Genomic DNA, 27,710 nt, shown 5'->3' with positions numbered 1-27,710 from the left:
CACCAAGTACATATTTTTTTCTAAATAAAATTAAGTAAAAAAATAATTACACATATTATTATTAATTTTAGGGTTAACTACATTAATGATCACTTACATTTGCATTTTGTCCACTTTTAGTCACTGATTGCAAAAAACATAAGATATGACCACTTTTGTTTTTATTTAATTAAGATATGTTCAATTTCATTTTTATTTAATTAAGATGCTGTCATTACAGTTTAACTTCTATTAACAATTAAATGAATATGTGGCATGATGGTTGGTATAATCACACATTTGGTCTAGTTATTTACATATTCCCTCAATTTAGTCATATTTTTAAATAAATTTTAACATAAAATATATATTTTTAAATGAAAATAAAAATAAAATATTTTAAAATTAATTTAATAATAAAATATATTTACTAAATTAAAATAAAAATATTTTTTAAGTTAATATATATAAAATATTATGAATTTAAGTATATATATGCTAAGATGTCTCAATTTGCTTTCATTTGTTTTCTTTCAACCGGAGGATGACACATGTCACTCTTTGATTGGTAGAAATAAATATATTAAATTAAAATAAAGTTAGTCCTCCAAAGAATGATGACATTGGCATGACACATGACATCATTCGATTAGAGGATTAAATTTATTTTAATTTATTAGAAGTATGACTAAATTAAGAGAATAACTAAATAACATGGACCAAATGAGTGATTATATCAAAACATTTAATTGATGTTAATGACAGTTAACTCAAGGTGATCACATCTTAATTAAATAAAAACGAAAGTGATCATATCTTAAGTTTTTTAAAATCAATGACTAAAAGTGAATAAAATACAAACATAAATGATCATTCGTATAGTTAACCCTTAATCTTATTATATATATATATATATATATATTATAATGTTATTGTATAATTTTGACTTAACTGACACTGGAGCAGTCATTCAACATCGACGACGGGATTAGTAAAATAGTATAAAAATCTGAAATCTCCGCAGCTATATTTATATGCACAAAACAAACCACCTTCTCCCATCAACTTCTTCAGGAGATCTACACAGTTTTCAATCTAAAGCCGTGATGGATCTTCTTGATCTCTCGACTTTCGGCTGCACACTGTTTTTAGCCACCGCACTGCTGTTTTTGTACTCCAAACTCAAAAGATCTAGCTCAGCCAGTGGCGGAAAAGCCGCACCACCCGTGGCAGCCGGCGCATGGCCGATAATCGGCCACCTCCCGCTGTTGGGAGGGCCGTTGGCGCCTCACGAAACACTGGGGAACTTGGCTGATAAATACGGACCCGCATACATGATCCGCATCGGCGTTCATCCGGCCCTGGTGGTGAATTCAAGAGAGGTGGCCAAGGAGATATTCACCACCAATGATATGGTTGTTTCCTCTCGTTCCAAATTCGCCGCCGCCGAACACCTCGGTTACGACTATGCCATGTTCGGGTTCTCTCCCTACGGACAATACTGGCGTGAGATGCGCAAGATCACGATGTTGGAGGTGCTGTCCAACCACAGGATCGATCAGCTCAAGAAAGTTTTCGTGTCGGAGATACAGGGATCACTGAAACAGCTGTACAAGACTTGGGGTGAGAAGAAAGATGGCTCCGGGAAAGTTTTGGTGGAGATGGAGAAACATTTCGCCGACTTGACGTTGAACGTCATTCTCCGGACGGTTGCCGGGAAGAGGTATAACGTTGCTGCGCAGGAAGACCAGCGAGTGGTGTCGAGATACCGTAAGGCTTTGCGGGATTTCTTTCACCTGTCGGGGATTTTTGTGTTGGGAGACGCTGTCCCTTTTCTCCGACGTATGGATTTGGGCGGCTACGAGAAGTGGATGAAGAAAACCGCCAGAGAGTTGGATGAAATCGCCGATGGATGGCTCGATGACCACCGGAAAGGCGGACGTTGGGATGAGAACAAAAAGGAGAAGGATTTCATGGATGTTATGAACTCTGTTCTTAAAGGTGCTAGCCTTGCTGGATATGATGCCGATACCATCAACAAAGCCACTTCCTTGGTACAGTCTCTTCCCTTTTCTTTTTCATTTCCCCCGTTAACCACCTCTAAAATAGTTAATGTTTATTGCTAACGTAATGGATTTTATATGTCAAAGTTTACGTGTCAAAGCAATAACGAGACACGTGACGTACCATTATTTATATACATATAACACGTGTTATGTTACAATTTAATCAACGTGATTATATCTTCAAAAAACTAACATAATATGCACCCTGCAGAATATGATTTTAGCAGGCAGCGACACCACAACTGTTACCTTGATATGGGGGCTTTCGCTTATGCTAAACAAACCTCACACACTCAAAAAGGCACAAGAAGAACTAGACGCCCATGTTGGCAGGGACAGGCTTGTGGATGAAACAGACATCGGCAAATTGGTGTACATTCAAGCCATTGTTAAAGAGACATTAAGGATGTATCCACCCGCACCCCTTTCGGCACCTCGTGAGCTCAGCGAAAGCTGCACGATCGGGGGCTACGAAATCCCGCAAGGCACTCGTCTGATTGTGAACCTCCATCGGATCCAAAGGGACCCAAACGTATGGCCGGAACCATCGGAATTTATGCCGGAGAGGTTTCTCACTACCCACAAGGATGTGGATGTTAGGGGGCAGCATTTCGAGCTGATGCCTTTCGGTAGTGGTCGGAGAAGCTGCCCGGGAACATCGTTCGCACTCCACATGCTGTACTTGACGATGTCGAATTTCTTACACGCCTTTGATTTCTCGACGATGAATAATGGCCTGATCGACTTGAGTGGTACTATTGGGTTGACCAACATTAAATCTACCCCGCTTGAAGCACTCGTCGCACCTCGCCTTGCTCCCGAGCTTTATAACTAAAATCCAGGTGAAGATCAAGTGTGAAGAACAAAACGGCTGATAAAACTACTCATAAATGAACTAATAAAATAAGTCATGTTCAGACAAATTATTTATGTACTCTCATGAATTGATTCAATTAATGAATGTTCATTTAATTACATAAACGTGAATATTTTGTTTGAATTTGACAATTTATGTTTTCTTTTACATATCAAATATGTGTTGTTAGCTTAAAAATTCTATATATGGATGACATATTGAATACATGGAAATTTTAAATTCTTGAATCTTTGAGTTCAATGGCGGTCGTGAAATTTTGATATTATATTTATTTAATTTTAATCTCCAGATTAACTATATGCTCTCTGAAAAATTTATTGTTTTTATGTGCCCAAAAAAATTATTGTTTTCGACATGTTTATTATATTATTATAGTATAGTGTTAAAATTAGTCTTCAACGTTTATTAAAATAATTATTTTAATTATTATTTATTTTTGGAATATTTTAGTCTTCAATGTTTCACTTTTTTTTTAATCAAAATGATCCCTATTAAATAAAAATTATTAATTGGATAACAATCAAGACATGTTATTGATGTGCTATTTTTACATGCGCTGAATTGCTTATGTGTCACGTACTAAGTCATCATCTTAAGTGATATTAACACATATATTGTCCATCATCTTAAATATAAATCTTAAATCCGACCCCACCCAATCCCGATGAATTTTAGGTTTTTTTGGCCTTGATTTTTAGTATAAAACCTCATCCACGATCTGACTCAATATGAATATATTAATATTTTTAAATAATTAAAATAATATATTTTATAATTATTTATTATATTTTAAACGGTTAAAATAGTATGTTTTTATAATTATTTGATATTTTTAATAATTAAATAATATATTTTAATAATATAAAATAAAATGCCTAATACAAATATAAATATAAATATATATAAATTAATCGAGTTGGGTCGGTGTTTTCCCCCTTAAACTAGGCCCTCCTGCTCGAAAATTATACACTATATAACTCACTATGCTCTGCCTTGAGTCCTGAATTTTTTTTAAAAAACGCTCCTATAAAATCGGATCGGGTTGGGAAACGTCAATTTCGAGTATTTTAACCATCCCTCATTTCCATCTAGCATGGATTTTTTTGATCAAAAATTAAATTGAGAGTTAAAGTGCTCCAAAAAAAATAATGAACTAGAGAGTAAATATTGAGGGATTAGTTTCGATATTATGCCCGTTCTTTTTACGAAATATATATATATATTGCCTAGCTGTTTCTGTTCCAGGAGTACTTCAAGTCAGTGTCTTTATTTTTTTTGACAGATCTGATCAAAATTAACACATTTTGATAGGATCAGTTGCATCTTTTTATATGATTGTTGATTTGGGTTTTTGAATTTTGAGTAAAAAGGTTAAAATTTTAGAGGTGTTTGAATGGGGGAATATGAGATTTCTATGGGAATGTGAAATTTTCAGAGGAATGGAATTCACATTCCCTATTTGGTTAGCTTGAGAATCCTATTTTCGGTAGTGGATTTTTTAGTATATTACTGGGAATGTCATTACCTCTCTTTCCTTAGGTATTGTTAGATTACCGGCGTTTTGGACTAAAATGTCCTTAATTTTTTTTTCTTTCAAAAATATCATTCTTCTGTCATTGAATAATAAAAATTCTACGAAGGTTAAATTACAAATTTATCTTTAAACTATTTTAGATTTACAAAAAAATCTATAATTAAAATTTTATATGAAGTTCAGGTGTTAAAATAAAATTTTACCCTTTCATTAAATCTTTTTATATTTTCAATTTTGTAAAAAAAATTATATAAATTTTATGAATTTAAATTTTTTAAAGAAAATATATAAATATTTTTCAACTTGTTAAAAAAACAAATATAAAATAAGGACAATTTAGTTAAATATACATTCCAATAATCTTTTATTCCTTTAACCACACACGGTAATCTTGCATTCCTGCTAACCCAACCAAACACAAAATACAACATTCCCAGTAATCTTATTCCCTGGTAATCTTACATTCCGTGAACCAAACGCACCGTGATTTTGATATCATAAAATGGCTGGCTTTTTCTCTGTATTGGATCTTAATGTATGTTAAATTAAATCTTGGTGATTTTAATTTGATTTATGCAGTGAATAAAGGAGGGAAAGGTTGAAAGCTTAACATTGGGGCAATGGAAGGATCAGTTTTTACTCCATCATTGGAAGGAATGAAGCATATCAAATCTCCAGAAGGGGAAATGCTTGCTAAGCCCTTTTTGGAAGTCTGCAACTTGATTTTCCCAGTAATAGGTTTGTTTTTGTTATGCCTTTGGTCATCTTCAAGGCTTTCTGATTGTGGATACATTTTATATTCAACTTGAAGTATATTTTATGTTAATTTAAAATATTACTTTTATTATTATATTAAAATTATACAAAAATAAAATAGATATAATTCGATAAATATTAAATTCTACTTACTTTATATTTATCTTAAATTATACGACCTCTATCCCACTTAAAATGTCCACTATTAATTTTTTCTTTCAAACTTTGTGAACTTTGACTCTTTATTAATTAAAATTTATTATTGATAAAAATATAAAAAAATACAATTTAAAAACCTCCAATTAAGTAGTTTTAAATATATATTTTATAAAATTTATTTTTTTAATATTTAAAATAATTATGGTCAAAGTTTAAAAATTTTGACTAATGAAAGGTCAATAAGAGACAATTTTAGTGGGGCGGAGGGAGTAATTTAAACTTTGGATGTATATGCAGCAACAACAACAAAAGCCTATTCCCATATGTAATGGGGTAAGGGGGAGGTAGGGTAGTAGGCTGTCCCTAACGTCAGGTTGAGAGCAGCTTCCGTGGAAGAACTCCGACAGTCAGAAAATTAAAAATAAAGATAAAATACAATGCATGTATAAATAAACAAATACATAGTTGAACAGTCTTCTTATGCAATCTTCATATGCGCGTCTGTAATGGGAAGTATTCCCTGTAAATAAATCCATGCGTAAAAAAAATCTCTGTATATAGACAGAAACGTAAAACCCTGCTAAATTTAAAAAGAGGAAACATGAAGAGAATGATACACAGAAGTCATCGATAGCAAGCTACGAGAAGGAATAAAGTCAAATGGGTTAAAACCTAAACTAAGGCAACACTACTCCGCTACCCTAGTTCTAAGCCTTCATAGATTCCAATGACAGAAACATATAAAAAATAGAAGTCATGGAAATTACTACAAAGTCATTAAAAAGAAGACAGAGATGCTACACCCTATGGCTGTGACCCACACTACTCGGCTACCCTGGTCTTAAGTCTCCATAATTTCCTATCAGAGGTCATGTCCTCGGTAAGGGCTAAATCATTCAAATAATATCTCAAGCAGTCTACCCACTTCCTCCTTGGTCGTCATCTCCTTCTGACACCGTCGGTCTCTACCCTCCTGACCGCATCTGACGGTTTTCACCTAAGGACATGCCCAAACAACTGTAGTCTTTCCTCCCTCAATTTTTCGGATACAGGTACCACCCCTAAGGACATCCTAATTGCAGAGTTTGATGTCATGTCCCACAGAGTCCGACCACATGCCCATCGAAGCATTCTCATTTATGCGGCCTCCATCCTCCTTACGTGATCCTTCTTGATTGCCCAACATTCTTATCCATACAGCAGTGCTGGTCTTATTGCCATTCTATAAATTTTTCCCTTAAGTTTTAGAGGCACCTTCTTGTCACACAAAACTCCAGTAATAGCCCTCCACTTTAGCCATCCCGCCTTAATACGGTGTGTAACGTCATCATCTACACCCCCATCTTTATGTATCATAGACCCTAGGTACTTGAAACAATCCTTTGAGGGGAGAACGTGTCCTTCTATGCGTACTTCTACATCTTCCTCGTTTTGGTTCCCACTGAATTTTAAACATAAATACTCTGTCTTTTCAATATTGATCCTTAGACCTTTTTCTTCCAAAACAGTCTTACAGGTCTCCAGTCTACTATTCAGCTCAGTTTTTGTTTCAGCAACTAGGACAATGTCATCAGCGAAAATCATACACCATGGAACACCGTCTGGTGTCGCACAATAGATGTCGTCCATAATCAAGGCGAAGATGTAAGGGCTAAGAGATGACCCCTGGTGGAGTCCGATTTCCACCGGGAATGCCTCGGTGTTTCCAATTGTAGTCCTGACGTATGTAGTAGATCTACAGTACATATCACAAATCGTCCGGATATAAGCAGTTGGGATCCGTCTCGTTTCCAAGGTCTTCCAGATCGTATCGCGGGGAACGCTATCATACTCCTTCTCAAGGTCAATGAACACCATGTGAAGATCTCTATTTTTTCTCCTATATTTCTCCATAAGCCATCGAAGTAGATGAATCGCCTCCATAGTAGACCTGTTGGGCATAAAGCCAAATTGGTTTTCCGAAACCCTAGTAACCTGTCTCAACCTAGCCTCTATCACTCTTTCCCATAGCTTCATGGTATGACTGAGTAGTTTAATACCTCTGTAGTTACCACAACATTGGGGATCTCCTTTATTCTTATAGATTGGTATCACCGTAGACTCTCTCCACTCCTCTGGTATCTTGGCAGTCTCTAAAATAGTATTAAAGATGTTGGTCAACCACTTAACTCCCTCTTCTCCTAGGGCCAACTACACAGTGATAGGAATTTGATCTGGACCAACAGCTTTGTCCCTACCCATCTTTCTAAGAGCCATTTTAACTTCCTCAATCACAATCCTACTTGTAGGGCAGTCATTGGTCGTAGTATGATGGTCGACTGACCCATCAACAGTACTATCTCTACAGGTAGAGGCACCGTCATTATATAAGCCATAGAAGTAACTACCCATCAACGGTACTATCAACGGTACTCGATCTGAGTTTAGAGAGGATTCATTTTACCTGAAACTTGACCCAATTTTTGGGATAAATTTTCATGCTCGACCTAATACAAATATATATATCATTCTTATTTTTATTTGATAAAATAGGGACCTAATTGAAAAATACACAGAGATGAATATTATTGTAGTGATCCCTAAATATATCAGGGTAATTATACTATTATCTCGAGTTAGGTCGGTTTGAAGATTTATCACCCTAAACTCAAATCGGACACGACTTAACCTTATCCTCCAAAAACCAAGCCGAACTCGTATTAAAAAAATAACTCTATAAAATTGGGTCAAAACCCGTCAAGTTAAAATCTCATGCCTAACTCTAATTTAAACTATTTAAATTTGTGCATAAACAATATTTTGTTAATTTAAATTATCTTTACTTAAATATAAGAAACAATTATTATCATAGTAAAACCTAATAGTAATTTTATAGATATAAATACGATAAATATTTAATTGCATTTTATATTAAATTTGAATTACAATTCCATAATCAAATAAGTCATTAGAATTTATAGATAAATAATATAATTGAAAATATTTTAATTGAATAAAAAAATCCAATCGATAAATGTTTTAATATTCTAAGGTAAATTATATCAGTGACTACCCAATTATAATCCCTTTACAATTTTATTCATCATTTTTGAAATTTTCAATCATGTCACCCAACTATTTAAATGCATTCAATGAAGTTACTTGTCGTTAATATTTAACGGAGGTGGTGGTAAAAAATTAGTATAATTTCACCTTTGATCCTCAATATTTATACATTTGATCAATTTAATCATAATTTTAATTTAATTTAATGAATTTAATATTCAATTAGGCGGTGACACATGTCACCACCCTACTGGAGGATATTTTATTAATTTTAATTAGTTATTTTTTTAATTTTTGTATCCAATAAGATTATGACACATGTCATCATCTCATTTGTTAAGAAACCTAAATTGTTGCTGAGGATTGGAAACCAGGGTTTTGGAACATCACCATACACGCCTAAAGCACTGGGCTAAGCCCGGAACTTCAGTGGTTTACAACATTTTATATATAATGTATAACTAATGGAAAAGGAAAAAATGACTAATATTCTATATTATTAATTTTTTATATAACCAAATTTTATATTATATTTATTTTATATATAATGAAAGTATAATTTTAATTTTTAACATAATTAACAATATTTATATGGGTAAATTACATGCTTATTTACTGAATTTTACCCTATTTCCTATTTCACTCATCATACTTTTAAATTTTTTTAATTTGCTCACTGAACTTTAGACATTAAAATTTTTGGTCACTCAACTGTTAAATTTCTAACAACGTCAAACTAAAATTGAAAAAAAAAATTAAAAGTACAGTGATTGAAATATGAGAGAGGGTAAAGTTCAGTGAGTGAACGTGTAACATGTTTTATTATTAAAATAAGTAACGGTAAGCAACCCGTTACTGAGTAAACAGTCGAGTGACCAAAGAAGTTCAACGTCTAAAGTACAGTAAGCAAATTGAAAAAATTGAAAGTATGGTGAGTGAAATAGGAGAGAGGTTAAGTTTATAATTTACCCTATTTATATATTTGATTGCTTTATATATAGTTTACCCAATATTCTATTACTTGTATGATTTTTAGGGTTCCAACTATGAATCTGGTAGACGCAGCCGATATGAATCCAAAAGAAAAACGAGCAGCACCTGGATGTCAAGTCCCTGAAGAAATCGTAGTGGAGATTCTTTCTAGACTGCCGGTAAAATCACTCTGCCGATTCAAGTGCGTGTGCAAGGTGTGGTACAACCTAATCTCCGATACTCGTTTTGTGAAGATGCAACTAAATCAATCTATTAAGTCCAGGAGAGGGAGATGTGTCCTGCATGAAAGTATGCCATTTCATCATCGGTTCCAGTTGGATTACGAATCGTTGTTTAGTGGACACGAAGTGAAGCTTGTGGAGGAGGACCCATTGTTCTGCCTGAAAACCATCGATCGTTTCCAGATACAGGTATGGGGTTCATGCAATGGCTTGTTGTGTACTTATGTTTTTCCAGGAACCGTAGTTTTGGTTAATCCATCAACCAGACAAACCAAAACAATTCTTTCCATACATTGTCCCGAAAATAAGCCTAAACCATTGTTTGGTGGGTTTCTAATATTTGATGGGTTTGGGTTCGGATACGATGCCTTGCACGATGATTATAAGGTAGTATTGATAAGTAACCGTAACATTTTTGACGTTTACTCTTTAAAATCCTCTGCATGGAGACGCATTGGGTATTTATGTCGTGATGAGACAACAAGAATGAAACGGGATAGTGTACACATTAATGGAGGTATCTATTGGATTACTTATTTTGAGTCGGAACCAACTCTGAGCATCACTGCTTTTTACCTATCAAAACAAGAATTCACGAAGATCTCCACACCAGTTTCCCAAGCTGATTATCCATGTGTTAAGTTGCATTCAATGGGAGGAAATCTTTGTATTGGAAAACATCTACCACCATTGTATGAATTTTGGGTCATTAAAATCTATGGCAAGAAATATTCGTGGGAAAAGACCGTTTCGACGTTCCCTTGTCAAAGCTCGCCCACCCTGCTCGATTTTCCGAAGAGCGAAGAAGCTTTGATCATAAGCGACGGGGGTTTGCTCATATATAATAACCGTGACAAGACTCAAAGAAGGGTGAATTTTAAACAAATTTCGACTTATGTTATTTTTGGTTTTTCATATGTGGAGAGCTTAGTTTCTCTTTAGATGTAAGAACATTCGTGTTTAGATAAATATATAATTCTATTATAGTTTTTCGATTTGTCTAATTTATTCAATAGTTCTGTAAAATTCATAGTGAATTATATATTAATTAATTAACTAGACATATTTGAAGGTTGATGAGATCAAGGTTACTTGAATTCAGACATTTGTAGAATACGAATATGTTCTGACACAAATATGGTCGGATTTATTATGTTATCCCATTTATTTAAAAGATACCACTATCCGGTCCTTGCTGGCATGGTCACTATTTGAAACAACTACTTTTTGCCTTTCATACTTTAACGTGATGGGGTAAAAGTATGAAAGGTTAGGTGCAGATTGTTTAAGGAGAGCATGGTGGTGATCTTAGAGTCAATAAATAGTTGGCTGGATTTGCTGTGTAGAGATAGAGCAGATTGTTTTGGATAATGTCGTTTTGGCCATGTCTATTTGAAGGTAGGTGCTCGATCTCTTGTATTTGCTCAAGGATGCTTAGCTTAAGGGGTTTTTAGTTTCTTTGTTAGACATAACATTTTTTTTTATAAAAGTATGAGGCCTCATTAAAAACCTCCCTCATAGTTGCCTCTTGAAAAGAGGCAACTAACGGATGGAGGAAAAAAATACCTCAATTTATTGATTAGTCAAAAATTACATTAGAGTAAACCATTACACCTTAGACATCAATTTAATCAAAAACCACTTTAAGCGCCCTAGAAAAATACCCTTACAATCACCCAATCCCCTCCTTAGCTAATTTATTAGCCTCCCAATTACAACCCCTAGGAATCAATCTCACAATAACCGCCCTAGCTAAAACTAGGGACACAATTTCCATGACTAGGGTACTGAAGAAAGAAACAATATTCATCAACATAATCCAGTTAACGACACTTTTGCAGTCACTCTCTATTATCAGTCTTCCCTTCAATACCTAAATTGAGGATAGAAAAATGTCAATTTCTTTTTTAATGGATTTCAACTCAGCCAGAGGTGGAGGGCCATGACCAACACTATAAGAGAAGGTCGCTAAAGTGTAGCTATTAGAATCTCTCAAAATACCTCCAATTCCACCAGTCAATCCATCTTTCCTGATATCCCTATCTACATTTATTTTGAAAAAAATCTGTTGGGGGAGGAAGCTAACTTTGCACCATCCTTCTATGAAAAGTATGGCTAGGAAGTCTGTCTGCAAGCGAGGGGTCCCCAACCAGAAAATCAACTTGTATATGAACTTGTGGTAACTTACCTATAAACCATTTTGCCAACCTAAATCTGATTATGAAGAGTGAGGATCTGTCAAGTTTTATATTATAAAAACAAATGAATTCTTAACTTTCCAGATGGACCAAAAACAACTCCCGAGATAAATTTCCAAATGGAAGAATTAGCCCTTAATTCATACCATGAACTTAGAAGGGTAGGGGGATCATGAGGCAATGTTGTAGAGATATCTCATATCCTGAAAAATCTGTTCTAAAGATCCCCTACAACAGAGCACGAAATGAAAAGGTGTTGAACGATTTCTTCATGCTGATGACAAAGTGGACATAGAACATCATCCAAGGGAACCCCCTTTTCTTTAGCTCCATTCTAACTGCCAATTTTTATAGAAAGCTTGCTAAAGAAAAGTTTCGACTCTAGGAGGAGCCAAACCTGACCACACCCACTTATTCCAGTTAAAACTATCTCCAGATTTTTTTGTTAAGGTCAACCTGCAGGATTTAATCGAGAACAGTCCATCACCCTTCCTAGACCAAGAAAGGAAGTCATTCACTGAATCAGACATATTGATACTATTAAGCCTTGTCATTAATTTGACCCACTGGTCCAATTTCCAGTCACATAAGTTCCTCTTAGTTTGAATATTCCACACCCAATCATTTTTATCATAGCTACCAAATTTAGTCACCTTACCTCATTTATTATTGGATAAAGCAAAGATCCCAGGAAATTGATTTTTCAAGGGTGAGTCATTAACCCAAACATCATTCCAGAAGGAAATAGACTTACCATTCCCTACTTGGATCCTAGAATAAGACCTCAAACACGCTCCAACTTTATCATTTTTCAGATAGTTGTTAACAATTCCTTTCCAAATCCATGAGTCTTGAGGAGAAACTGCCTTGTTAATTGACAGAGGCATACTGCTAACGTTATGTTTGTTGCAAATAATCTTTTTCCATTGGGAATATTTTTCATTTTCAAATTTTCACACCCATTTATTCAGCAAAGCTCGATTTGTAATATTCATATCCAAAACTCTCAGGCCACCATCTTCAAATGGTTGACAAACTGGTTGCCAATTCACCCAATGAATATGACTCTTTGCTGATCCTTCACCCCAAAGAAATTTAGCCATCAAAGAGTTAATCTTCTGACTTACTTTATACGGCATTTTGAAAATAGATAGGAAAAAATCGACAGGGAAAAAAGCACCAGTCTGCCCGCCATTGACAATGAAGAAGTTTTCCAACCGGCTAATTTCTTGTTGAATTTATGGATTATCGGATCCCAAATAATTTTTGAAATTTTCTTTTCACATACAGGTAGGCCAAGATACTCCATAAGGAAAGAGCCCTATGAGCAGTCAATAACAGTGGCCCATTCATTTAAAGTGCATGCTTCAACATTAATTCCATAAAGTTTACTCTTAGAGGAATGAAATTCTCAACTCTAAAAAGTAATTATTGTTTGTCGAAGATATCGAAAGTGAACCTGTAATTTAGCCTGGTTGTCGAGTTTAGTCTTATGTGTGTTTTGAGTTTGTTGCTTTTGCTTGTTTAGGCTGAAAGCTCATTTTGAAGTAAACCCAAGAGATCTCGGTAACATAGTGGGCTAATGCAAAATAAACATAAGCAACAAACATAATCCATAAATTCTAAATTACTCATTTCTTAACCCAACAAAACCAGGTACAACCAAACCTCCCAAATCACTCGTTCAAACTTTCTTCATCTCTCTATGACTCTCATCTTTCTTAGCTAACCTACAATAATAGTATGTGAACATGGATTCAATGGGGGTCATATTAAATAGAAAAAATTACAATTTCTTCTAAATACACACCCATGGTAACGCACCTAAAAAACCTCCTTTCAACATTATTATTCGTCCAAGTTGTGTGTGGGTAGCTGACATTTCACAAAAAATATGTTGAGATTGCAGCTGGTGTCTTCATTGTTAGTTTCGATTGTTGATCAAACAAAGAGAATAAGAAAAAAGGAAAATTTTATTTTTTAGGTTTTCAGTCAATTTGGATGACGAAAATTGTTTATTAAGCTAAAATGGGTTAAAATGATTGTTTTATTAAGCTAAAAAATAACAGTAACGTGTTACGTCAGATAAAACTAATGGGAGGTAATGTCATGGACCTCGTTGAAAATGAACTAAAAGTTTGATGATTGTATTCTAAGTTTTAAAAGATAGGCTACCAAAATACAAGAACTTTAAAAATTTGGTGACTATTTATGTAGTTTACCCTTAATATAATTAGACGAAACTAGAATTAAAGAGGTAAAATAATTTCATATCATAAAATAATAATATATAAGTATTTAAATCTAAAAATTGAAAGGGACAAAGGTCATACTTAACTAATAGTTTAGCAAAAAAATCTAAATTACTATTATACCAAAAATTTTGGAAGGGACAATATCCCTCCTAAGCACCATATAGATTTGTTCATGATTACGCAAAAAAAAATCATTCTTTAAATTTTATTCAAATGAATTTAGATAACGACTAGATTTGATTTATGTGACCCAAATTCTTTTATAACGATTAAAAAATAATTAAAATAAATTTTAAAATGAAGAGTACAAAACATAGTTTAAAAGATTTTTTTCTATACAAGTTTACTTTATAAACAAGAAACTTGTCCTTATAAGTAAATACTAGGGGTTATTGGTTTAAAAGTAAATTAAATCCTAAAACACAATTTAAATTATTATATTCTTATATTATTTTTTTAATTTTCTTCTCTATTGTCCGTAATATTTTTTCGAAATGACTTTTTTAAAGTTAAATTTTGTTTTTTTTAATTTTACAAAATGTTACAATCCAAACATGTTTGGATGACATCTAAAAATATGTTATAATTTTTTTAATTAAGTAGAGATATTATATGTTAAAATAAATATTAAGATTTGAACTAACATAAAATGAAGTAATATAAGCATTATTAATGATAGATTTTCACCCTCTAGATACCCACCACCATTGTTTAGAGATACTTTCTAATTATAGATATAAATAGGAATAGATTTGGGTTATGTCTACTGCCACTTTCTCATTATAGTTATAAATAGGAATTCATATTAAACTTCAAATTTTCAAAATTTTTACTTTAACCTTAATTTTTTAGGGAAAAAAACTAAACCCTTCACAATTTAAAATCTTTTTAATTTAAACCTTTACAATTTTTAAAGTTTTAAGTTGCCCCAAACTTATTCGTCAAGTTCCGCCATTGTATATATGTTTAAGTTGAACCCATTTTTGGTAAGTTTCCAAGTGTTAAGTAGTGAGTACCCTTCTTTGGACATTTTGGAAATAATTTGAACCCATTTCTTGTAAGTTTTACATTATCTTCACTTCCTATTCAATTTCCAGTTTATTAAAGTCACCCTTAAAACACTTCTGAAAAATAAAGGATTCATGTTCTTATGACCAAAAGTTCTGAAATTGACAGCAATGTTTCATCTTCAAATGAGTAGATAAATTCAGTTTCTTACATTACAATGGAAGTAGCAGTGATTGGAGGGATAACTGGCATAGTTTTACTATTTTTGCAAAAATTAAATTACATGTTCACAAAGCAACTAATATAAATAAACAAATGAAGACGAACATAAAATTGAAATTTTAAATAAATATAAATTGAACATGAATACATTAAAAACAAACAAACAAGCATAGTTTTTTTTATTCGAACTTGGTTCATTTACACCCCTGTTTACCGCTTCATTTCGACATATCAAATCGGGTTGAATCAAGTTTAGTATCATGTAAAAGAACAGATGTTAAAACTTTATCACAAGAATGCTGATAACAAGTTTTTTTTCCCATATATAAATTGTTAGTGGGATGTCTCTGCAATGTGTACTTGTCAATGTGATGCCAGGTTCCATATCCAAATATGATGGAGTTCTTCGAAAGTCTTGGAATTGATATGGAGCCATCTGATATGCCCTTCTCGGTGAGCCTTTATGAAGGCAAAGGCTTCGATGTCAAAATTATCGTGGACCAAATATCATGGCATACGATGTGCTAAAATTTCTGATAGAAGATAGCTCCTAGCCCATCCGCCCCAGAAGCCTTTAAAGGCCTCATCATTCGCACTGCGCTATGAACCTCCTCAGCGGTGAACTCCCTCAGAAGAGTTCGGTTAATATCATCCGTAATGCATGGTTTAATGTTAAAAGTTTCAAAGTTTGGCAACCAACTTTGGAAAATGTTTTTTTTCAAAGTTTGGTAAATGTTTCTTTGAAAAATATTTTTCAAAGTTTGGTAAAATTTTGGTAGATGTTTGTTGAAAATAGGAATGGGTAAATTCACTTTAGTCATTGCACTTTAGGGTATTTTCAAAGATTAGTCCCTAAGTTTCTACTATAAATACCCTTACCCATTTAGCTTCAAAATCATCCCAAAACATTTCTTTCTTCTTATACTAGAGAGCTTTCTTGTGAGTAGTGAGTGTTTTGTAAACACCTGTAAATTTTCTCTCTTAGTAAAAGATCTGCAGCAGCCCGGAGATGTAAGCACAATTGGCTGAACTCCGTTATCAATTTTTGGGTATTATTTTTCCGCTTTTATTTCGCATTCTCACTAATCTGGTTATAGGGAAATTACTTGTACTCGGTTTATTTTCCTAACAACTGGCAATCAGAGCTTTTGGTTGTGAATTTTGTCAAATTTTCTGCGAGGTTACTATTCATTACTATTCACGTGAATAGTGAATTCCGTGAATAGTGAAATTCGGTCGGCGATACGAGTTTGTCGACGGTGGTGTTCTAATACACGGTGATTCGCAAGAATTGTCAGAAACGATCCAAACGAAGCCAGATTCGAGTGGGAGCGATGGCTGCAGACGAAGGGAAGGTGAAAATTGAAAAGTTCGATGGTGCGGACTTTGGCTTTTGGAAGATGCAGATTGAAGATTTTTTGTACCAGAAAAATCTATATCAACCTCTCTCAGGAAAGCAACCAGAGGGCATGAAGGATGAAGATTGGGCTCTTCTCGACAGACAAGCCCTCGGAGTTATCCGACTGACGTTATCCTGCAATGTTGCTTTTAACATAGCAAAGGAAAAGACCACGACGGGTCTTATGGCGGCTCTCTCCAGTATGTACGAGAAGCCATCGGCCTCAAACAAAGTTCATTTGATGAGGCGATTATTCAATTTGCGGATGGCGGAAGGGGCATCGGTGGCACAACACCTAAATGAACTCAACACAATCACAACCCAGTTGAGTTCAGTGGAAATTGAGTTCGATGATGAAGTTCGAGCTTTAATTCTCTTATCATCTCTACCAGACAGTTGGAATGCTACTGTTACAGCAGTCAGCAGTTCGTCGGGAAACATCAAATTAAAATTTGACGATGTTCGGGATCTGGTATTGAGTGAAGAAATTCGACGAAGAGAATCGGGTGAAGCATCAACCTCCTCAGCCTTACACACGGAGTCTAGAGGGAGAACTTCAGAAAGAAATTCAAATCGTGGCAGATCAAAATCTAGAAGGGGCAAATCAAGAACAGGAAATAAAGATTTTACCTGTTATAATTGCGGCAAAAAGGGTCACTTCAAAAGAGATTGCCGAGCACCGAAGAAAAATACTGGCGCACAGGAATCTGCCAACATGACGGAGGAGACAGGTGATGCCATGATTTTAAGCGTCAACAGTCCGATTGAATCATGGATCTTGGATTCAGGGGCATCTTTCCACTCCACCCCATGCCGAGAAATCATGGAGAACTATGTCAGTGGTGATTTTGGGAAGGTTCATCTAGCTGATGATGAAACCTTGAAGATCGTCGGAAAAGGAGACATCCGACTAAAGCTGCCAAACCAGACCACCTGGAAGCTGACAGGAGTGAGACATATTCCTGGCCTCAAAAGAAATCTGATTTCTGTTGGGCAGCTTGATGGAGAAGGATATAGTACAACTTTTTCAGGCTGTGAATGGAAGATTACCAAAGGAGCACTCGTCATTGCTCGTGGTAAGAAGACCGGTACTCTCTATGTAACCTCAAATTTAGAGAATATCATTGCAGTAGCAGATGCTGATGGAAAATCAAACCTATGGCACCAAAGGCTCGGCCATATGAGCGAGAAAGGAATGAAGATACTTCTATCAAAAGGGAAGCTGCCGGATCTAAAGAATGTAGATGTCGGACTATGCGAGGATTGCATCTTTGGAAAACAAAAGAAAGTCAGTTTTGCAAAGATTGGCAAGACACCCAAGGCAAAAAGGTTAGAATTGATTCATACTGATGTATGGGGACCATCCCCAGTTCCATCTCTTGCAGGCTCACTATATTATGTCACCTTCATCGATGATTCAACAAGGAAGGTGTGGGTTTATTTTCTGAAGAAGAAATCAGAAGTCTTTGATACCTTCAGAAAATGGAAGGCCATGGTGGAAAATGAGACTGGTTTGAAAGTCAAGCGGTTGAGGTCTGACAATGGAGGAGAATACAGAGACAGTAGATTCAGAGATTTCTGCGCAAACAATGGGATCAAGATGGAGACAACAGTTCCCATAACACCGCAGCAGAATGGCGTAGCAGAGCGCATGAACAGAACTCTGAATGAACGTGCCAGAAGCATGAGGATACATGCCGGATTGCCCAAATTTCTATGGGCTGAAGCTATCAACATTGCAGCTTACTTGATCAACCGTGGGCCCTCAGTTCCTTTGGATGGCGGAATACCAGAGGAAGCTTGGAGCAAGAAAGAAATAAACCTTTCATACTCAAGAGTGTTTGGTTGTATTTCTTATGTACACATAAACTCTGCTGAAAGAAGTAAACTTGATGCCAAGTCCAACAAATACGTCTTTGTTGGTTACGGTGGTGATGAGTTCGGTTACCAGTTTTGGGACTACGAAAATCGAAAGATCATCAGAAGCAGAGACGTCATTTTCAATGAAAATGTGATGTACAAAGATAGGTCAACCGCAGAATCAAGTAATACCGAAGCTGAAACAAAGGAATTTGCTGAGTTCGAGGAGATTTCTGGAAATGATGTTCAGATCAATCCTGAAGCAGTTCAAGAAGAACCAGGCACACCAGAACTGAGACGCTCCTCCAGAATTCCTAAACCAACCCAACGGTATTCTCCTTCTTTACACTACTTGTTTGCTGACTGACAATGGTGAACCAGAGTGCTATGATGAAGCAATGCAAGTGGAGGATTCAGTCAAGTGGGAGTTTTCCATGAAAGATGATATGGACTCGCTTATGTCAAATCAGACATGGGAATTAGCTGAATTACCACTAGGCAAGAAAGCGCTCCACAACAAGTGGATTTACAGGATCAAAGAAGAGCACGATGGGAGCAAATGCTACAAAGCAAGATTGGTTGTCAAAGGCTTTCAGTAAAAAGAAGGTATTGACTACAATGAAATTTTTCTCTCCAGTCGTAAAATTGTCTACAATCAGACTGGTGTTGAAAATTGTAGCTGCAGAGAATTTACATCTTGAGCAGTTAGATGTAAAGACAGCTTTCCTTCATGGTGATTTGGAGGAAGAAATCTATATGAGGCAGCCAGAAGGCTTCATAGAGGCAGACAAGAAAAACCTGGTATGCAGGTTGAAGAAGAGCTTGTATGGTTTAAAACAAGCTCCTAGACAGTGGTACAAGAAGTTCGATAGTTTCATGAGTAGCAGTGGTTTTATCAGATGCCAAGCAGATCATTGTTGCTACATCAAGAGGTTCGACAACAGCTTCATTATTTTATTATTGTACGTTGATGACATGCTCGTTGCAGGCTCAGACATGCAAGAGATTATACACTTGAAGCAAAAATTGTCGAAGCAGTTTTCTATGAAGGATCTGGGCGCTGCAAAGCAGATTCTTGGGATGAGGATCAAGAGAGACACAAAGTCGGGGACTTTGATGTTATCACAGGCTGAGTACATCAACAAAGTACTCTCCAGGTTCAACTGCAAGATGCTAAACCAGTAAGTACACCTTTAGGTGTTCATTTCAGACTCTCCAAAGACCAATCACCAACCAGACCAGATATTGCTCATGCAGTGGGAGCTGTTAGCAGGTACATGAATAATCCGGGCAAGGTACACTGGGAAGCAGTCAAATGGATCATCAGATATCTTCGGGGTACCACAAACAAAGCACTTTGTTTCAAAGGTGGAGATATGATACTGACAGGCTATGTAGATGCTGACTTAGCCGGAAATGTCGACATCAGAAGGAGCACTACAGGGTATGTCTATACTCTAGGAGGAACTGCAGTGAGTTGGGTTTCTCAACTACAGAAGATAGTTGCTCTCTCCACAACTGAAGCAGAATATGTCGCTGTTACGGAAGCCAGCAAGGAGATGGTTTGGCTCCAAAGTTTCTTGGAAGAGTTAGGCAAGAAACAAGAAAACAATATCTTGTATTGCGACAGTCAAAGTGCTATCCATCTAGCAAAGAATCCGTCTTTTCATTCCAGGACAAAGCACATACAATTGAGATATCATTTTATCCGGTCTCTTCTGGAAGATGGGATTTTGAAACTTGAAAAGATTAGTGGAGCTCAAAATCCGACAGACATGTTGACAAAGACGGTGACTACGGATAAACTGAAGTTGTGTTCAACTTCAGTTGGCATGCTAGAATAACAAGACCAGACATGGTACTGCATTGATCGAGGTGTGAAGACATATTAAAATCAGTCTTCAAGTGGGAGATTGTTAAAAGTTTCAAAGTTTGGCAACCAACTTTGGAAAATGTTTTTTTCAAAGTTTGGTAAATGTTTCTTTGAAAAATGTTTTTCAAAGTTTGGTAAAATTTTGGTAGATGTTTGTTGAAAATAGGAATGGGTAAATTCACTTTAGTCATTGCACTTTAGGGTATTTTCAAAGATTAGTCCCTAAGTTTCTACTATAAATACCCTTACCCATTTAGCTTCAAAATCATCCCAAAACATTTCTTTCTTCCTATACTAGAGAGCTTTCTTGTGAGTAGTGAGTATTTTGTAAACACCTGTAAATTTTCTCTCTTAGTAAAAGATCTGCAGCAGCCCGGAGACGTAAGCACAATTGGCTGAACTCCGTTATCAATTTTCGGGTATTATTTTTCCGCTTTTATTTCGCATTCTCACTAATCTGGTTATAGGGAAATTACTTGTACTCGGTTTATTTTCCTAACATTTAATTCCTCGATTTTTCCGCTTTTATTTCGCATTCTCACTAATCTGGTTATAGGGAAATTACTTGTACTCGGTTTATTTTCCTAACATTTAATTCCTCGTAAAATTCGATCATTTATCTCAGTAAAATTTGATTTAAAGAGGGTTTGGAAATATACCCTCGCCAATTCCTCCATGGCTGTATCCCTCTCAATGCGAGCCCTCGACTCTGACTCCAAATGGGAGATATGTTTCCGACGCTTCCTTTGAGAGGTGAAGCGGTGAAAAAATGCAGTGTTATTGTCCCCATGTTTAAGCTAATTCGCCTGAGCTCGTTGCTTCCAATACAATTCAGTTTTATCCATTTCTATGTTCAGATGCGTTTTGTATCAGTAAATTCTGCCAAGACCTCTTCCGAAGGGTACTGCTCCATTAGATCCCTAAGGAGGTGCTTCAGATCCTCTTCAGTCCACCTGTGTTTCTTTCGAAATTCTCGAAACCATATATCCATTCCAGTTCATACATTTTCCAGCTTCCCCAACATAGAATCGGCAGGAATACTCCAAAGCCTAGCCACTTCCTCCTCACAACTATCTTTCGTCAACCACACAGCTTCAAATTTAAAATGCCACTGGCAATTCAGACTCACTGTGATCAGTTTCAATCAGGATCGGGCAATGATCTGAAATAGAGTGGTTTACCCATGAAATCTCCGGACAATCATTCAAAGTTCTAAGCAGATTCCACGATTCGAGTTGACAGCTCTCTTCTGAAGCTCCATAGGACCCGGTGCATCTCCACACACGACTATCCTCCATAGAAACAATAAATTCAATATGGGACGACGAAAAGGATCGCACAGAGACATTCAAGTAACCATGCCATGCTAAGCACAGCCCACCACTGCTGCCACGATCATCAACCTCAACTCCTCCCTAAAACCCACATGATCGTCGAATCTGCACCATTTGAGAGCTCTGAACCTTCGTCTCCACTAAGAACACCAGCGCGGGGTTAAAATCCTTCAACAAATGCTGAAGGCGGCGAACTGCCCGAGGCTGCCCCAAGCCTAGAACATTCCAGCTAATGAGTTTCATAGCGAACGGAGGACCTGGTATTCCAGGTCGGCCGATAACCTGTTGTTTGGAATATTCTCCACATCAGAACCATCGCGCGAACTCCCGTCCATGCTTTAACGCTGTCTTTTAGACTCATCACCTCTCACAAAAGGCATGTTTTCTGCCTCAGCAACCATCTCAATGTCGTCGTTGTGCCCTAAAACATCGCCAATACTTTTACATAGACATATGTTGGATTTCTCCTTAATTGGAGAGGTTCTAGAATATTCTAGAGCTTTCTGGAGAAATATAGAATTTTCTAGAATATTTCGGAGAACTCTAGAGAAGTATAGAACTCTCTAGAAGTTTATGGAAGAGTGTGTAATCATCTGAAATATTCTGGAGATGTGTGGAACCTTATGGTAAAGTATGGAAGAATATGGAAAGGAGTGGAAGAGTGTAGAGCTTCTTAGAGTGTGTGGAGTATTCTAGATAATTAATCTCCACCCTTGGATGTCTCCACTATTTATTGTAGAAGTGGAGTAGTATAAATAGGGGTGAGAGAATTCATTCCTAACCATCCAAAAATACTAAGAGAATCCACTTCTTAGAGTAAGAAACTAGAGAGTTAGAGAGTCTCCTTGAGAGATAATAGAGATAGCTTGGGAAATCTTTATCCTCAAGCTTGAGTGAGCCATCAAGTGTGAGTTAAATTTTGTGAACACATCCTTGTAATCATACTATTCTTTTGCATAGTGGAAGAATCTCCAAATTGGAGAATTATAATTTTGTGCTCTCTTTACTATCCTTAATCTCTAACTGTCTATCTTAATTTCACGAAACGGGAAAGACCGTGATTCTCAATAACATCCTGAGTGAAACTTAGCGGTGACCCACTCTTTCATCGATATTGGAGCCTCTTGAATCGGGGAAATTAACTCCCATTTGAACTTGATGCGTGTCCAAATGGAGTACCTCCCTTATCAGCCTGCATCTTATCTGCATTGCGTAATCTTTCAGACAAAACGCCCCCTATCAGTTGCTCTCGAAGCCAATGACTAGAAAGAATACATTTTCGTCTTGAAGGGGCCCGAATAGATAAGCCCCACTGCGGGATTAACTCTTTCTTCTCTTGTAACACTCGCAAAGGGCAGAACTTCTCACAATGTCCTAATTTACCGTAGATAAAGCAGAAAAGTCTAAGCTTCTCGTATTGGAATAGCGCATACATGATTGTCCCATTTTTCAGCGTAAGCTTTTTTTGCGTTTTAACGCCCTACGAACATCCAACCGAACCCTTACTCGTATACCTCTCCGATAACCGAGTGTGATGGCAATAGTTCTCACAATGTCCTAATTTACCGTAGATAAAGCAGAAAAGTCTAAGCTTCTCGTATTGGAATAGCGCATACATGATTGTCCCATTTTTCAGCGTAAGCTTTTTTTGCGTTTTAACGCCCTACGAACATCCAACCGAACCCTTACTCGTATACCTCTCCGATAACCGAGTGTGATGGCAATAGCATCATAGTCAAAGAACGTGCCTAGAAAATTCCCGAACTGTTTTGCAGTTTTTTTTGAAATATAACCCATGGGAATGTCATTTATCAGAACCCAAAAATCCACCCAATTGAGTTCAACCATCATCGGATTCTCCCCTGATCCCAGCCGGTGCAAGAGCAGAAGATGAGAATTGAAATACCAAGGGCCTTCTGCTTCGATTCGATTTACATCATCTTCATGGAATAACCAGAATATATAACGACTTTTCCCTAGATCCGCAATAGAGATTCCCCTTATCGGATACTAAACGTTCGCCATCGTCACTCTCATTGCCAGAAAATTAACCATACCACCCCAAGAATCATATCAAGGTTGCATAATGGTTGTGATTGGAGGAGGGATAACTGGCATAGTTTTACTATTTTTGAAAAAAATTAAATGAACATGTTCACACAACAACTAATATAAATAATATAAATAAATGAAGACGAACATAATACTAAAATTTTAAATGAATATGAATCGAACATGAATACCTTAAAAAATAAACAAACACACAGTTTTATTTATTCAAGCTTTGTTCATTTACACCCCGGTTTACCGCTTCATTTAGACATATCAAATCGGGTTGAATCGAGTTTAGTATCATGTAAAAGAACAGATGTTAAAACTTTATCACAAGAATGCTGATAACAAGTTTTTTTTCCCATATATAAATTGTTAGTGAGATGTCTCTGCAATGTGTACTTGTCAATGTGATGGCAGGTTCCATATCCAAATATGATGGAGTTCTTCGAAAGTCTTGGAATTGATATGGAGCCATCTGATATGCCCTTCTCAGTGAGCCTTGATGAAGGAAAAGGCTTCGAATGGGGCACCCGAAATGGTTTCTCGAGCTTGTTTGCTCAGAAATTCAACCTCTTCAACCCTTACTTTTGGCAAATGCTTAGGGAAATTATCAAGTTCAAGAATGATGTTACTAGGTGAGCAATGTTAAAATTCCCTTTTATGTTGCTCGGAGTCGAAGTGTAAGTGTCAGATACAGATATCGCCCTCCAATTCTTTGTTCGAACAAATATACTTATTGTCCATCTTTCATTTCTGATTGTGCAGTTATCTTGAACTGTTCGAAAACAACCCGGATATCGGTCACAATGAAACATTGGGATAGTTCATAACATCAAAGGGCAACTCCGAATATTTTCGGAAGGCTTATCTGGTGAGATCAGAGACTACCTATTTCTGATATACTTTTGTTCACGTACAACTCTACTTGTTCGACGAAACGTATCCTCCGTAGTGAATAGCATTGACAAAAATGTAGCTTTTTAGGTGCCTGTATGTGGTTCAATGTGGTCCTGCCCTACCGAGAGAGTTATGGATCTTTCTTTTTTCCGCAACCATCATCTACTTCAGGTATATTGTCATGGTGTATATTAGTCAGATTCGATTGAATTTTAGACATGAATATGTATGGTACACCCCGAACTTCTGTTCGAATATGTTCGGAAAATGAATAGTCTAGTTAACATATGTTCCTGGTAAGAATGAGCAATTTCTTCTTAGGTGATACTAGAGCTTTCTGTGTTAGTTTGGATTTGATAATATAACTTTGCTCATCTTTATAGCACGTTGGACTACCACAGTGGATGACTGTTCAATGGCGTGGTTACCTCGACAAGGTATTAGTTTGATTCTCCATTTCCTCTTCTTCAATTTCATCATTTCTATATCCGAATTCATTGTTACATTCATTTGAATGTAACCTCTAAAACGTGTTTTTCTGTTTGTTTATTGACAAAATGTCATCAACTTAGAGACGAGCTGGAGAGTAGAGGCTGTCAAATAAGAACTGGTTATGAGGTGCATTCTGTTTTGAGTGATGCTGAAGGTTAGTATCTAAGTTTGTTCACTCGAGCATTTTCTTGGACACGATCAAGAATGTTTAACATAACTATTTCTCAAAACTTTTTCCCATGCCAGAAACATTGTGGCTCCACTGCTAATGCCAAAGGTTTATTATAGGTTGTACTGTACTATGCGAAGACGAGTCTCGAGAATCATATCAAGGTTGCATAATGGCTGTTAATGCACTTTGAGATTGCTTGGAAATCAAGCAACATATGATGAATCTTCAGTGCTTGGTGCTTTCCAATATGTCTATAGCTACCAGATCTGATGGATTAATAATCAATCTCTACTCCATGTTGTACGATCATTTGCGAGTCTCTCTATTTGCAGCGATATTTATCTTCATTGTGACGAAAATTTAATGCCCAAAAATCGAGCAGCATTGAGTGCTAGGAATTTTATTGGAAGAACAGACAAGAAAGTATGTTTGACATACTGGCTCAATGTGCTTCAGGTACCTACTATGTTCTCTTTGCTTAAATAGTACTTTTGGCACTGAATTTTTAAGCATTCATGATTCAAACTGTGGTTGCTTCTATCTATGTTGGTCGATAACTTTATTTTTCTTTAAGTATCGATGTCCGGCGTCCGTGTCTAATGCATATTGAAAGTTAATACGAGAAAAGATGACAACACCAATAATGTTGCAAGTCTACAATTTTATGAATCTGCAGAATCTAGGAGAAACAGGCCTACCCCTTTTGGTAACTCTTAATCCAGATTATACACCAAAGCACACCTTGCTGTGGAGAACTGGCCATCCAGTACCATCAGTTCTGCAATAAAAGCTTCGCTCGAGCTCGAATGGATTCAAGGGAAGAGAGCTCGAACCGATTTTATCAAGGAATACATCTTCCCTGGTTGTTGCGTACCTTCATTGACTTGGATAACAACGGCCATGAAAGCAGCACCAAAACTTTGGTATAAATAATATTCCCCCTTGGTAAACTCTTTTTTTTTCGGTTATGGAGAAAACTGAAGGAAGTTGCGTGATCATAATGTGGAGCTGGAGTATATGGAAAACATAATGCCTCATTACTAAAAAACATTTAGATATTGGAGAAAGAATTTTCTGGACAACAAGATGTATGCTATTATATGATCCTTAAATGACACATTTACTGGTGAAAATCATTATTTCAGAACCTTTCTATGAAATTTTGACTGTAATTCTCTCAGCAAAATCCTTGCCTTGGGATTCGATGACAAGTTCATTCGAACATGGGAATATTATTTTGATAATGTGGCTGCTGGTCACAGGACAAGGACTCTTGGGATTTACCAGGTGAGTTTCAAGTACCTGCACAGCTTTATTATCCATGGTTTTCAGTTTTCGTTCTGAAATACTCGTATTCGACATATACTCGACACGAATACGTGATATAATCGTACAAATATCACTAGAAATGCAAATAATTGGAGGTAACTTTACATTTGTAGGTTGTAATTTCTAGGCCCGGAAATGTAGATGCACTTGGCAATTCATTCAAAGGCTTCCCTTCAGTATCATAGTTCATCCATTTCTCCTCGTATCAGATGTAGAGCCATAACCATGATCGGAGTATGTTGGAACTGCTCTGCAATATATATATATATATATATATATATATATTATAAAATTCAGGCATGCATGTGTATGATACTTCTTTTAAGAGTCAAGATATGTGTTCAAGCTTTACTGTATGATCAGAATTTGGAGGGTTCGAATAAAAAGATGAGACCTAATGTGAGTTTGGATAAAAAAAATACTACCTAAATATGTAAATTTTAAATCCTTTCTAAATTACTAGTGAGAACCTCATTGGGTAATATCATTTGCAAAATAAACTATTTGTGATTGAGACCGATAACACAATTGTTGTTGAATTACTTGATGCATGTGGTGGTTGAGATGGATCATATCGTTTTTAAACAATAAGTATATTTTTTTGTTGTTCTCATGTTCATCATGATTAATCTAGACACGACTTGTGTCACATATTCGATTTTGGTAGACAAGTCTCCTACATACACAAATATTCAAATTCGACACATTACTTAAACGATATTAAGCTGCTTACAGCTTGATCAACTCCTTTGGTGACAATAAATATTTTTTTTAATAGAGAATGCCTAATTGAAAAGATTTAAAGTACAATAAGTGAAATATGATAGAAAGTGTTACAAAATTAGCTTAATAGACCTGGCGGATAGAAAAAATGACTCGTTAAGCCATCTCCAAAATTAATTTGGGATTTACGGCATTTGTTACAGTGATTCGAAACTAGTCACGTGGGCATGACAGTTCCAATAAAATATATTTTTTATTAGAAC

At 36.0% G+C, this 27,710-nt stretch overlaps 2 protein-coding genes, 1 long non-coding RNA gene and 1 pseudogene across 3 annotated transcripts; all 4 read left to right on the top strand.

Moving 5' to 3' along the window:
* The first annotated feature begins 1,297 nt into the window (after positions 1 to 1,297).
* LOC120114984 (cytochrome P450 CYP82D47-like) lies at positions 1,298 to 20,459 on the top strand. The gene is made up of 6 exons (XM_039135754.1): positions 1,298 to 2,033; positions 2,257 to 2,887; positions 9,758 to 9,765; positions 19,360 to 19,369; positions 19,431 to 19,435; positions 20,448 to 20,459. Exons 1-2 carry the CDS (start codon positions 1,314 to 1,316, stop codon positions 2,878 to 2,880), a joined length of 1,344 nt encoding a protein of 447 aa, XP_038991685.1. The 5' UTR covers positions 1,298 to 1,313; the 3' UTR covers positions 2,881 to 2,887; positions 9,758 to 9,765; positions 19,360 to 19,369; positions 19,431 to 19,435; positions 20,448 to 20,459.
* On the top strand, positions 9,463 to 10,572 carry LOC120115055 (F-box/kelch-repeat protein At3g06240-like). The gene has a single exon (XM_039135824.1). The coding sequence runs from the start codon at positions 9,463 to 9,465 to the stop codon at positions 10,570 to 10,572; it is 1,110 nt and encodes a 369-aa protein (XP_038991755.1).
* Positions 20,460 to 23,395: 2,936 nt separating the features above from the next.
* Positions 23,396 to 25,180, top strand: LOC120115054 (annotated as a pseudogene).
* Positions 25,181 to 26,440: 1,260 nt separating this feature from the next.
* On the top strand, positions 26,441 to 26,915 carry LOC120114987. Its single transcript, XR_005515444.1, has 3 exons — positions 26,441 to 26,483; positions 26,577 to 26,682; positions 26,838 to 26,915. It is a non-coding gene; the product is annotated as an uncharacterized LOC120114987 (long non-coding RNA).
* Positions 26,916 to 27,710: the final 795 nt, after the last annotated feature.

This window comes from Hibiscus syriacus, unplaced genomic scaffold (assembly GCF_006381635.1).
Source record: "Hibiscus syriacus cultivar Baekdansim isolate YM2019G1 unplaced genomic scaffold, ASM638163v2 tig00110257_pilon, whole genome shotgun sequence".
In the NCBI taxonomy this organism is placed as follows: Eukaryota; Viridiplantae; Streptophyta; class Magnoliopsida; order Malvales; family Malvaceae; genus Hibiscus; species Hibiscus syriacus.
This window is presented reverse-complemented; position numbering and strand designations above follow the sequence as displayed.

Coding starts and splice junctions, on each gene's coding strand:
- LOC120114984 (XM_039135754.1), top strand. CDS start 1,314: ATGATCCGCATCGGCGTTCATCCGGCCCTGGTGGTGAATTCAAGAGAG. Junction 2,034..2,256: donor TCAACAAAGCCACTTCCTTG/GTACAGTCTCTT, acceptor TGCACCCTGCAG/AATATGATTTTAGCAGGCAG.
- LOC120115055 (XM_039135824.1), top strand. CDS start 9,463: ATGAATCTGGTAGACGCAGCCGATATGAATCCAAAAGAAAAACGAGCA.